Here is a 13,094-nt window from a genome sequence, read left to right on the forward strand (position 1 = left end):
TCTGTTATTGCCCACCCTATCTCCTCCGCTGTGATGGGTGCGGATAATTGGGTCGACCCCCCTCTCCCTATCTGAGGTAATTCTGCCTCTTGCAAGTATTTCTCTATTTCATCTAATTCAGGCGTTTGTTCTGGTTCATATAGGTTGGTGAAGTGAGCAAGAAATGCCTCATGTATGTGTTCAAGTTGTGAGATATAGCCCCCTTCTGCCGTTTGTATACCCCCTATATAATTGCGTTGAGACATTTTTTTTAGCTTACATGCTAGTAGCCTACCCGCTTTGTCTCCAAACTCGAAATTTTCCTGCTGTGCTATTTGCAGTTTGACAGCTAAATCTACCATCTGTAACTCATTCAGCTTTAATCTCAATTCCTGCATTTTTGACAGTTCTTTAGTGTCTTTGGGGTCTTTTTTATGTTGTTGCTCAAGCTGCCGTAATTCTGTTCTAATATTATCTTCCTGTGCTGCTCGTTCTTTTGTCAGATGGGTTCTCAACGCTATTAATTTCCCTCGGAGCACTGCTTTAAGCCCCTCCCACACAAATTGTGGGTGGATCTCTCCCACATCATTATATTCCAGATATTCCAGAATATATTTCTCTATTACCGGGATATTTTTAGTGTCCAATAGAAGTGCCTCGTCCATCCGCCAATATCTGGCGCCCACCTGTCGGGCCCCCGCCATTAACTCTAGGACCACTGGGGCATGGTCAGACCAGGTACGAGGTTCAATATATGTTTCCCGTGTTCTATTTACCACTATCACATCTCCCATCCATCCATCTATTCTGGAATATGTTTTATATTGGGAAGAGTAATATGTGTAATCTCTTTCTTGGCCATGCTTGGTTCTCCATATATCTGTTAGGCCCCATCTAGCCATGAATCTCCTCCATATTTTCCTGTCTGATTTAGCATATACTGCCTGGCCTGTGGAGTTATCTAAGTGTGGTTGGATTGTGAGATTAAAATCTCCACCCATTATTAGGTGACCTTGCAAGTGCTTTTGTATTTGCTGTTCTACTTTTTCCACAAACAATCCTTGTCCCGTGTTTGGTGCATAAACATTAACAATTGTATATTGAACATTATACAGTGATACTAACATTATCAAATATCTACCTTCTACATCTTTTATAACCTTACTAACCTCCCAAGGTAGTGCGCTAGACAACGCTATTAACACCCCCCTCTGTTTTGAATTGCTTGTACAAGATGAGAAATATATAGTGGGGTATCGTTTATGGCACACTAACTTCTCATAATCTTTTTTCAGGTGTGTCTCTTGTAAGAGTACCACATCTGCGTTTAAGCGCACCATTTCTTTGAATGTTAATTGGCGTTTCGTAGGTGAGTTCAAGCCCCGCACATTAAATGTTACACATTTGAACACTTTATCCCCCAACATCAATCCATAAGTCATTACTTATACACCACCTTTCCCTCCCTCCTCCCCCCTTCCCCCCTCCCTCCTTTCCCCATAACCTGATATAGCACATCTCTATTGCAATCGAGATCATGCCTATAATGGTGTGGACTTCCGGTCCCGTTTACTTTTCCAGCCTGCTCAATTTGTTTGATCCTTCTTTGTTGCTCAGTGTGATCTAGCCCGATCCAGTTTATCATATTATTAACACCTCATGTGTTATCTTTGTATTCCAAGTGTGATTGCTCTTTCACGGGCCTTTCTCTGGTATTATTGTCTGCTCTGACGCTTGTCTCCGCAGCCTTCCCCGACCTTTTGAGACTCTCTGCCACTTCTGCTTGACATTTCTTTGAAATCCTGACGATGGTTTTGGTGTCGATGTTTTATCCATCTTTTCCTGACCCAAATATTCATGAGCTTCTTCTAGCGATGCCACCTTGCGTTGTTTGCCTTCTTTATAAAATGTTAGGGCAAACGGATGTTGCCATCTGTATTTTATTCCTTCTGCTCTAAGCTTCTCCGTCAGCGGGCGCAGTTCTCCACGCCGTTTTAAGGTGGTAGCTGCTAGGTCTTGAAACAGTTCAATGGGGTATGTCTCCCATGTGATTGGGCTGGCCACTCTAGCTTGGTGCATGACTTCTTCTTTCACTTTGAACTCCGAGAAGCAGGCCACAATATCTTTTGGCGTATTTGCCTTTCTTGACCCCAGCGCCCGATGTGCTCGTTCTAGTCGAATAGTTTCTGGGGCTATTGGATGGTCAGATGTGGAGAGAAGTTGGGCTGCTATTGCTTGCATTACTTTTTCACAATTATTATATTCAGGCAGATCCGGTAGGCCTCGCACTCTAATGTTGGAGCGTCGGCTTCTATTTTCAAGGTCTTCCACCTTGTCCGTCAGAAATTTCATATCCGATTGGTGTTCTGCCACATGTTTCTCTACTTCATTTAAAGTTTCTGCATGTTCTTCTAGCCCCATTTCTACCTCATTGACACGGCTCCCCAGGTCTTTGATTTCTTCCCTCAAATCCGCGCTCAGTTGCGCGAAATCTTGGCGCATCTCTTTTATATCTTTTTTTATATCCTGGAGCCAAGTACTTAATTGGTCCCATTTGTCCGGCGGGACCTCGTTTTGTCCTTCAGTTTCTCTCTCTCTCTGGCTCACCGGCGAATTTGGGCTAGATGCGTACTCTTGGCCTTCGTGCTCTCCGGCCGGAATCTCTGACGCACGTTCCCGTTGGCGGTAAGCGAAGTTCGCCAAATCTGCCTTTTTGAGTTTTGTATCGGCCATCTTACAAATCGCGGTGCTATCGCTTCACTCTCTCGTAGCTTCCACCTTGTTTTGTGGATCGTTTGCTCGTTATATTAGCTCGTTTTCGGGCTGGAAGACGGGAGCTCCGCAATCAGACCGCCATTGCAGAGCGTGACGTCACCGGAAGTCCCGTCATCATCTATTTTTAATATTGCTCTCTCCCCCTCCCCTTCCCTCCCTTAAGCTCTGAAACCCTCATATTTGCCAATATCCGTTTAACTTGAACTAAATTGAATATACAGACTTTTATTCAACCTTTCCACCAGACATTTACATTTACTCTGAAACTATTCTCCATATTCGTATTAGTAGCAATTATTGTCACCAATTGAAATTATTAGTCTCCTACAAGTGTCCACAGTTCTCAGGTGAGTCCGGAGACCAACTCAATAACATGTAAAGATTAAATTGTCTGGTAATGTGTTTCTCAAGTCCATATCTACACATTCAACCTGTTCATCGATTGTAAACCCTCCCCCCCACCACCCTCCCCTCCTCCCATTCCCAGCCTCCCCCCTATTGTATTGGTAGCTCTCTCATAAGGAGTATTTCATCTTCTAAAAGATTGGTGAATTCTCCCTTAATAGTATCATTCTGTTACCTACCAATTGGGCCCCCCATCTGATTAAGAACAGCACTACGAGCCCGTGGGGCAAGGTTATTTATGTAACATTTCCAAATTAAATAAAATTCTCTTTGTTTCTTAAATTTTAAATGCACCTCCCGTAATTCCATTAATAATAATGCATGCAGTCTATTTCGCCACTGCCAGTAAGAAGGCGCTTCTTGTTGAACCCAATTAGCTAAGATGCATTTTTTACCTATAAGATATGCCCTATATAACAGCAAATTATGATGAACAGCACCAGCCCCTCTCAATGGCCCCAATCCCAACAATGTGCTCTCCGGCTTCAATGTCACCTGTTTATTCAAAATACGTCCCATGTAACTATTCAGTTTTATCCAAAAATTCTGTATCTCTGGGCAATCCCAAAATGCATGGAAATATGAACTCACTGTTCCCCCACATTTACTACAACTCTGTGAATCCACCCCCCCCATTTTATATAGTCTCGACTTAGAGGTGTATGCTCGATACAGTACTCTACCCTGGCATTCCCGAAGATCTGCACTAGTTATTTTCTGTGGAATTTGTCGCATATTATTAACTATCATTTGCGTTGTTACTGCTGTCTTCAAATCTGCTGACCATTTATACGATAAATGCTGGAGTTCTCTATGTGTGTTATGTTGCATCAACCTTTTGTGAAGTAAAGATATCGATACTGCTTCCTCATTAGGCGTTTCAAAAAGCCGATCCATCACGTCAATTACGTCTACCGCTAGCGACCCACGAGGAAGACTCGCAACATAGTGGGAAATCTGCTGATATGCGAATTTATCCATCCACATTAATTCTCCTAACCCTAAATTGTCCAACTTCCGAATAGTTCCATCTGGATCTACGATATCATGAAGCAGGACAATCCCTTTTTGACACCATTTTTTAAAACAGGAATTTTCTATACCTGGCAGAAAACGCAATTCATTCTTTTAATGGAAGCCAGTGTAGTATTTCTCTTAGGGGTTTGGCGCTTTCGTATTTCGCTTTCCCAAATATGAGTCTGGCTGCTGTGTTTTGAGCGGTTTGAAGCTTCTTAATGATTTGTTCTTTGCATCCGGCATAAATGGCATTGCAGTAGTCTAGATGACTTAGCACCATTGATTGTACTAGGCTGCAGAATACTTCCCTTGGGAAGAAAGGTTTGATTCTTTTAAGTTTCCACATTGAGTAGAACATTTTCTTTGCTGTATTTTTAGCATGATCTTAGAGTGTGAGATTTCGGTCAATTGTGACTCCCAGAATTTTCAGGCTGTCTGAGACCGGGAGGGTGTAGTCTGGGGTGTTTATGGTATCAGTTTTGTTTGTGTTGTATTGTGAGGACAGGATGAGACATTTGTGTTTTTTCTGCGTTTAGCTTTAGTTGGAATGCGCCCGCCCATGAGTTCATTATTTTGAGGCTGTGTGTGATTTCATTTGTGATTTCGGTTATGTCTTGTTTAAACGGGATGAATATCATGACATCGTCTGCATAGATGTATGGGTTGAGTCCTTGGTTGGATAGCAATTTGGCTAAAGGTGTCATCATCAAGTTAAAAAGGGTTGGTGAGAGCGGTGATCCTTGTGGTACTCTGCATTCAGGTTTCCATGGTGTTGACGTTTTTGAGTTTGAAATCACTTGATAAGTTCTTGCTGTTAAGAAGCATTAAACCATCTTAGTATGTTTCCTCCAATCCCGAAGTAGTCTAGGATGTTCGAGAGTATTTGGTGGCTGACCATGTCGAACGCGCTGGACATATCAAATTGTAGGAGTAGCACATTGTTTCCAGTTGCAATTAGTTGTTTAAATTTGGTTACGAGAGTAGTTAGCACTGTTTCAGTGCTATGGTTGGTTCAAAATTCTGTGATTCATGTAATATTGTGAATTTGTTTAGGTAATTGGTGAGTTGTTTGATTACCATACTTTCCATTAGTTTTACTATCAGGGGGATGGATGCTACTGGTCGATAGTTGGTTGTGTCATTTAATTTTTTCTTTAAGTCTTTGGGTATGGGTGTAAGTAATATATTTCCTTTGTCCTTGGGGAAAAATCCGTGTTGTAGCATGTAGTTCAGATGTGACGTAAGGTCTGTTATGAAGCGTTTGGGGCCGAACCTTATTAGGCTACTGGGGCAAATATCCAGTTTGGAGTGGGTTTTGGAGAATTTGTTGAGTGCTTGAATGATGGTTTCTTCGGTAAGCAGATCGAAGTCATTCCAGGTTCGATCTGCTGGTGTTCACCGGGAGTAGGGTCCAGGCAATCCATAAATTCTTCATGATCAGTGGTATTGAGTGGTAGTGTGGATCGAAGTTTTATAATTTTCTCATTGAAGTATTTGGCAAGATGGTTTGCCGATGGGGTGTCTGTACTGGCTGTGGTAACTGGTGTGGTGTCTATTAGTTTATTCATAAGTTGGTAGAGTTTATGTGCGTCTTCGTAGTCTGGTCTTATTTTGGTTTTGTAGTATGCTCTTTTGGTTTGTCTTATATATTTATTACATTTTGTATATTTGTATTTTCTTTGCATTTGTTTCCAAGTTTTGAGTGTGTGTTCATTTTTCATTTTTTGCCATGCGTGTTCGAGTCTCCTGACTTGTGTTTTTAGTTGTTTAAGTTCTTCGTTGAACCAAGTTATTGAGCTGTGTCTTCATGTGGTTCTTGTTTGTAGTGGTTCATGTGGTTCGTCTAGTATGCTCCTGCTGTCATCCCAATTTTGGAGATAGTGTTTGGAGTCTGTGCTAACCATTCATTTTTGTAGATCTGTTGCCAGAATGTAACAGGATCAATCTGTCCTCTAGTGGTGTAGGTTGTGCATTCTTGCTTGGGGTGCGTGTCTGTTTTCCGCCATTGTAGGGCTAAGTTTAGTTTATGGTGGTCTGACCATGGTATAGCCGTCCATTTTGTGTCTGTTAGTATAAGATGAGTCTAAGGATAGTTTGTATGTAATGAGGTCAGTTGTGTGTCCTTTGACATGTGTGGCTTGCATATTAGGCAAGCTAAGATCCCATAGTTGTAGGAAGTCTTTGCATTCACGTGCATTGGTTACATTAGGGTCTTCCAGGTGTAGGTTTATGTCCCCTATTATGAGTAAATTGGAGTTGGATACACATGTATTCGATATAAAATCCATAAAGTTTGACTGGCATTCTTGCCAATTTCCTGGTGGTCTATAAAACAGGAACCATGTTTAGATGGTCGAACAGGGTAGCACATTGGATTCTAACTGAGGCAATTTTGAGTTTTGGTGTTAAAGACTCAGCAGTTGTTGTTACGGTGAAGTGGGATCTATAGATTAATGCTATTCCACCTCCTCTTTTTTTCTTTCCTTGTCCAGTGTGTAATTTTGTAGCCTGGAGGGCAGAGTTCTAGGATTATGGGGTCCTTGTGATCGTGGATCCAGGTTTCACTGATGAGTACTAGGTCAACTCGCTGGCCTTGGTTCCTTGTCTCCAGAGGGTCAGAAGGTTGGTGGATGTGTGTTTGTCTCGTGGTCTCACCGCCGTTACCTTCACTGTCCCGCCTGTGAAGTTGTGTTAGCTGGCCTTCGCTGTCCTTTGCATGCTGTAGGCTGAGTGCGTTCAGGCAATCATCCTCCTCGTGATGGGGTGAAACCCACTTCTAGCCGCGTAGTTGCTCACCGATGGAGGACCTTGTTCTGGTGCTCCGGGTGGTTGGTAGGTCAGTACTTAGAATGTGACCTCTGCCGTAACAGCCTCGTGTGGGTTCCTGTAGTGGTTCGATGCCCGAGGTTGAGTATTTTTAGCTTTTTTGATTATAAGCTCTGTAGAGCAGGGACTGTCTCTCTATGTCAGGTGTTCAGCACTGCATGTGTCTGGTAGCGCTATACAAATGTTGGTAATAATAATAATAGTTTGCTCACCGTTAGGTGTTAGAAGTGTTTTGCATCTGGTGCTGAAACTCAGTGATTCTGAGAGCTGTATTTGTGGTTGGAGGTTGATGTGATTGGGTTTCGGGTGCCCTGTTCGGGTTGGTGAGGCTCCACAGCTCTGTAGCTGTTTCTGTGTTTGGAGATAGAAGTTGGGGTGGGAGGCCGCAGTCTCAGGCAGATGGCTCCCGGAGTTAAACTGTTGTGTTCCTTCTATTCTTTACCCCGCTGCTCTATTTGTTAAGCCGCATGGCGCCGTTGGCCGAACTTACAGCGGTTCCGTCTGCCTCACTTGGGACTCCCTTGTGTCTCATCAGCTCTGCCTTTCGAAGCAGCCACGCCGGATCCAGCTCCACGGTTTCCACTGCCCTCCCGAATCAGCAAGCGGATAGGAGGGTGACAGTGCCAGGTGCGTGGCCGGGGTCGCCCGGCCGAGCGGGCCGAGATATGGAGAGGCTCAGATGCCTCTCTTTGCACCGGTTGGAAGGTGTGGAGAGGTGTGTACATGCTTACAGGGTCATCACACCACTGGGTGCTAGTTAGATTTTGTGGAAGTTCTGATCAGTAGGAAGAAACTGCAGAGCCAAAAAATAAAAATAAAACTTTTTTTAGTGAACTGGGGATTTATTGGCAGGCCATGTCGAGTCAGAACTTGTTTAAAAGGGCTTGTAACCTAGGCATAGTAGTATTTGACAATGAATGATGTATTCTGAAGGGATTATTTCTTTTATTAGCTACAAAGTTTGTTTTTGAATGAATTTAAAAAAAATGTTGGTGTCATTAACATTCCACTCACTATAAAAGCTAAGTTATGGTAGCAAAATGTATGATGTTCAATTGTTTTATTATTTGATTTGTTTTGTATATTTAATAGTAATTTTATACCTGTGCCTTTGATAATGTATTGTGAACTGTGGATAGGCAGAACATAACCCAGTGCTTCCCAATCTTTTTGTGGCTGTGACCCCATGATTATGGCCAAACAAAATTTGTGTGACCCCCTAGAAGTGCAGAATAGGTGATGTACCTATACAGAGCCCACCTAGGTTGTGACCCCCAGAGGCAGGTTTTGTGACCCCGTTTGAGGCCCCGACCCATAGTTTGGGAAGTTCTGACATAAATGCTTTAGTACTACTTGGTTATATTAATGACAAAAACTCAGCTTTATAAGGTTCTGAGTTAATTCTGGTCATCTAAATCGAATTCCAAAGCTGTCTGGTCTCCAAGAAAATTGCTTAGAGATGGCTAGCTTGATGCTTTCATAATTAAGGAATTCTATAGCTTCATCTTACTGGAGAGCTGTTGGCTTCTGCTGCAACAATGTTGTGGACTGCCAGAAAGCAGGGAGATCAGTTTTTTTCCACCTTAAATGAGGTAGTGGTGACATATCAGATTTTGACACTTGTGCTGGCTAAATTGAAATGATTCCTTGATATGAAATTGGAATGTAAGGAAACAGGTAAACAAGTTGTAGTTGGCACTTTTTTTTTTTTCAGACAAACAATACATCTGCGACTAGCTTTGGAAAGCTCTGCTCCCTTTATTAGGTCAGTGAAAAGCATAAAAACTTAAAACAATTTCTCAATTTTTCCAGAACGCCCTATACCTTATGATCACATGATGTATGAACATCTTCAGAAATGGGGGCCCCGCAAGGAAGAGGTCAAATTTTTTCTTCGGCATGAAGATTCACCAGCTGAGAACAATGAGCAGGGTGAGTATCTGTATATCATTGTAGGAGCAGCTCAGTAATGTTATGGAAAGCAGAAATATCTTTTGTTAATTTAAGATGGCAGAACAAATGTTAATCTATTCTCTCCTAGACATATAGATTGTCTAACTTTCCAATTTCATAGGGCATGTGTTTAATCCTGATGAATCCATTCCTAAAAGTTGCACACAGAAAAAAAATTAACATACTCTTTGGTTTCTGTTCATATTTTTTTAAAATTCAGATTCATAGTTAAGAATGTATAATTGGAAAGTTTTAGTATAATTCAGATACTAAACGTTACTTTTAATTCTTCTCCAGAGGGGACTCCAGATACATTTCTCATGCATTGCAGCTGCACACACATTTTGATCCTGTATTGATGAAAGGTGCAGTGTAAACCTCAATTATATTATGCCAGATTCCTTATCACACCATTATGGACCTAACATAGTTGTGTTGCTGCTAGTGATATCTCAACTTATGAGTATGGAGAGGTGAGGACCCTCAGCCCAGCAACAGTGCCAGATTTAGACTATATAAGGCAATCATCTGGTTCTGAGGTTAGTCCTATGGCCCACCATTACAGTTAAGGTGAAGACCCTTGTGTGGGAGGAAGCCATTAGGGAATCTACGTGGTGGTGGTGGGGGGGTGACTAACCTTTCTGAGAGGTAGTGATATTATTTCTTGAATGCTGGGAATAAGTGATAGGTACCCAGTGACTGTGTAACACCATTTACATATGATCTGCATAGGCAGATAGACTGTGGATATTCCTTATAAATAGGACCAAAGAAGGGAGGAAATGTCCCTGTTAGGCCCAAAGGGGAAAAAGATCTGTTCTTCCCAGGACTTTAGGGCACACAGGGGGATAGACTGTTGTAGAGTTGTAAACTCACCCTGACCTGAACGGGAGAGCTGAATTGGTTCACTGTGGTTGGTGGGACTACAGAATTGGAGACCATTCTCTCTTTTTATAAGAGGCGAGAGATCTTCTGCCAGAGGGAATCGTGGATGGACCACCTCTTGGACTATTGATTGCTGTGGAGGATCGTGGATGGACCTCAGTCTTGGATTATTGTTTTGTTGGAAGTCCAGCTTTTTGCTTTTGGACTTTTTGCCAAGGATTTGTGGACATACTTTTACTCTGGATTATTGTTTTGCCTTGGAGTTCCTGGATTCTCGACCCACACCTTTAGGTGGGCAATGTGAGAGGAAAGTCTTCATGAACACTCGCCCACACCTTTGGGTGGGTAATGCGTGACAATATGAAAACAGATTGCTTGGCTCATATGGCATATCTTCTGCAAGAATGCAGACCTTATTTAATCTCTGATTTTATCCTCACTTACTCAGCACTATGGATCTTTCATTATTATTTTACCCTTGCTGTTTTAGTATTGGAATACATAGTTGTTCAGCAGTAATACAAATAATCTTCAAATCTGGGCCAATTTATTGAAATTTTATTTGCTGGCATAAGAACTGGATAACCCATTTACTAAGCATTTGCTGGGAATCTGGATGGAGGTAAAGTGGATGAAATGTAGATCTTCAGCAGTTTTCAAAGCTGATTGTTGAGGAGCAATTTCTTACATTTAGGGAACTACAAAATAGATATAAGAGCAGGAGTTATTTTGCAGGTCCTGCAAGTACAGGGTTTTATGAGGGTTAAGGGGTTAAGACTAGTGTTTCCTCTAAGGTGATCGCATGAGCATACAAACCGAGAGTGTTGCTAACTTAGGGTCAATTCTTGCTTCGGAAACCACTGTTGCACTGATAATCATGCTCACCCCGGATGTGGGAACAAAACTTTTACTGCCCCGCAGGAACAGTAAAACATTTTATTCCTGCAGTAAAAAATCTTTTTCTTTCTTCCCGTTTTCCACTCCACAGGTATCACATACAGGATCCTGCAGCCGGCAGTGATTCACAGTAAGAGGCTGTCTTCTGCTACGTCCTGCCCTCTCTACTGCAACTTCCTGCCACATCCTGCCCTCTTCTGATGCAGCTTCCTGTTTCTACGAAGTCAGGACACATCAGAGGGAAGACTGAGGCAGCCTGTTTGAATCACTGCAGTGCTGCTACCAGTAGTGATGTAGGCAAGGTAGAGGGGAGCCATTGGACTACTGGGAAGGAGGGAGAGGGAAAGAAGCTGAAACTGGGGGGGGGTTAGGGGAGAGATGCTGTACCTGCGGGATGGTAGGAGAGAGATAAGTGCTGGTCCTGGGAGGCAGGGGTGCAGAAAATGGTGCTGGACCCAGGAGTGGGAGGGGTAGTATCGAATGGAGGGATAGATAATGGACCCATACAGACAGAGAGAGAGACAGACTAAACTGGAGGAGAAGGCGAGAGGGCAGATATTGGCCCCAGGGTGGGGTAGGAGGAAGGGAAAAGTAGGAAAGAGACACTGGGTTAAAGTGAACACAAACATTTAAAATTTGCAGACAAAGCTGGAAAGTATTTTATTCTGAATTTTATTAATTGGGATATGTTGTCTTTTGGAAATGCACATCTTTGATATTTTGCATTTCAGTTTCTGTTTCTCTAGTATTGCTGTACATGCAGTCAGACTTCTTAAGGTTTCAAGTTCGTTTTTTTGCATTACTGATCTATGGTCTCTTGTTTCATATTTGTGAGGGTCTCTCTGTGTTTTGCATCTGTGACCGAGGTGTGGTATTCAGCTAGTATGTAGTGTCTGTGTAAAGATCTTGTTACAGTCCTGTTTGATTTGTATTTTTTCACTAGGTGGTGTATTGGTGTTTGAGGTTATTGCTGTTTGAGTCCTGAGAGTTAGTGCTTTTAATGGTAAGGTACAGTTGTGATTTTACAGAAGTTTGTGCATGGAAGGTGACATCAACAGATACTGTTTTAGAAAATTGTGCAGGATCTGTTGTGTGTTGAGGTGGTGGTTATCTTTATTGCAGACATGTGTGATCAGGTTTAAATGATGAGATATTGCCTCTTGAGGGATCTATAAATACAACTGAATTGCTTTCATAGATGTGGATGTAGTTTAGTGTTAAGTGCCTGAAATAAATTAGTTTAAAATATGTAATATGTCATCCATGATCGTGAAATCTATTTTTATGTGCACGTGAAGGAATTTGTCAATAAGAGTAGTCAGCAGCCCTTCCTTGGACCTCAGTCCCTTCTACACTATGATAAATGTATGTATCAAGTGCACTGTGATAAACCCTTACTCAGAGAAAGAAAGCAGCAGACTGGCTGTGAGCAAGTGGGATTTGGGAGAGAGAGGGACATAGAAGCAGATTGCCTGCAGGTTTCTGTAAAGGTGTAGAGAGGTGTGGTAGCCATGTTAGTCCACTTTTAAAGGTAATCAATAGAAATAAAACAAAATAAAACATGGAAAAGAAAATAAGATGATATCATTTTTATTGGACATAATACATTTCTTGATTAGCTTTCGAAGATTGCCCTTCTTCGTCAGATCGGAAATAAGCAAATGTTGGTAGGTGACAGTATATATAAGTGAAGCATCAAAGCATTTCAGGATGAGGGTGGATAGCAGAGTCGGGTGGATGAGGGACAGGGAGATATGCATGGAGATAGGAGGGTGACAAAGCAGTACAATTTTATGGTTTATAATGGGCTAGAATACCCAGATCTTTAAGTCCTGTCTGGTGGGTGTCAAAATATTTAATCATTCTGACTTCAAAGGTCTTACGCTCCTGTATTGTTTTAAAGTTCCCTTTCAGGATTCTTACCATGAAATCACTGGTACAGCGTTCTGGTTTTGTAAAGTGCTGCCCTACAGAGGTGACATTCTGATTGGTACTAGCATTTTTCATATGGTGTCTATGTAAATTAAATCTTTTATTTAGCATCTGACTTGTTTCTCCAATGTAGCAGCCTTCATTGCATTGTTTACACTGAATGATATATATCACATTGGAAAATGAGCACGTGAAAGATTCCTTAATGTAATGTTGAATATTTTTTCCTTTGTGAATGACCGTGGGGTCCTGTGAAATGTTTTGGCATAGTTTGCAGCTGGATATATTGCAAGGATGTGCGCCATTCTCTTCTTTTTGAGTCTGTGTTGGGAGTTTACTTCTAATTAGCTTGTGTTTTAAGTTGGGTGGCTGTCAGAAGGCCAGCACTGGTGCAGATGGGAATATCTCTTTCAGTAATTCATCCT

General features: G+C 42.0%; 1 protein-coding gene across 2 annotated transcripts in view; it reads left to right on the plus strand.

Moving 5' to 3' along the window:
• PPP1R13B (protein phosphatase 1 regulatory subunit 13B) overlaps positions 1-13,094 on the plus strand; it is a 164,510-nt gene that overhangs the window by 32,330 nt on the left and 119,086 nt on the right. For both annotated transcript variants that reach the window (XM_030215555.1, XM_030215553.1), the window contains exon 3: positions 8,815-8,934. In XM_030215555.1, coding sequence (XP_030071415.1) covers positions 8,815-8,934 — 120 coding nt within the window. The remainder of the gene's footprint in view (positions 1-8,814; positions 8,935-13,094) is intronic.

This window comes from Microcaecilia unicolor, chromosome 9 (genome assembly GCF_901765095.1).
Source record: "Microcaecilia unicolor chromosome 9, aMicUni1.1, whole genome shotgun sequence".
NCBI lineage: Eukaryota > Metazoa > Chordata > Amphibia > Gymnophiona > Siphonopidae > Microcaecilia > Microcaecilia unicolor.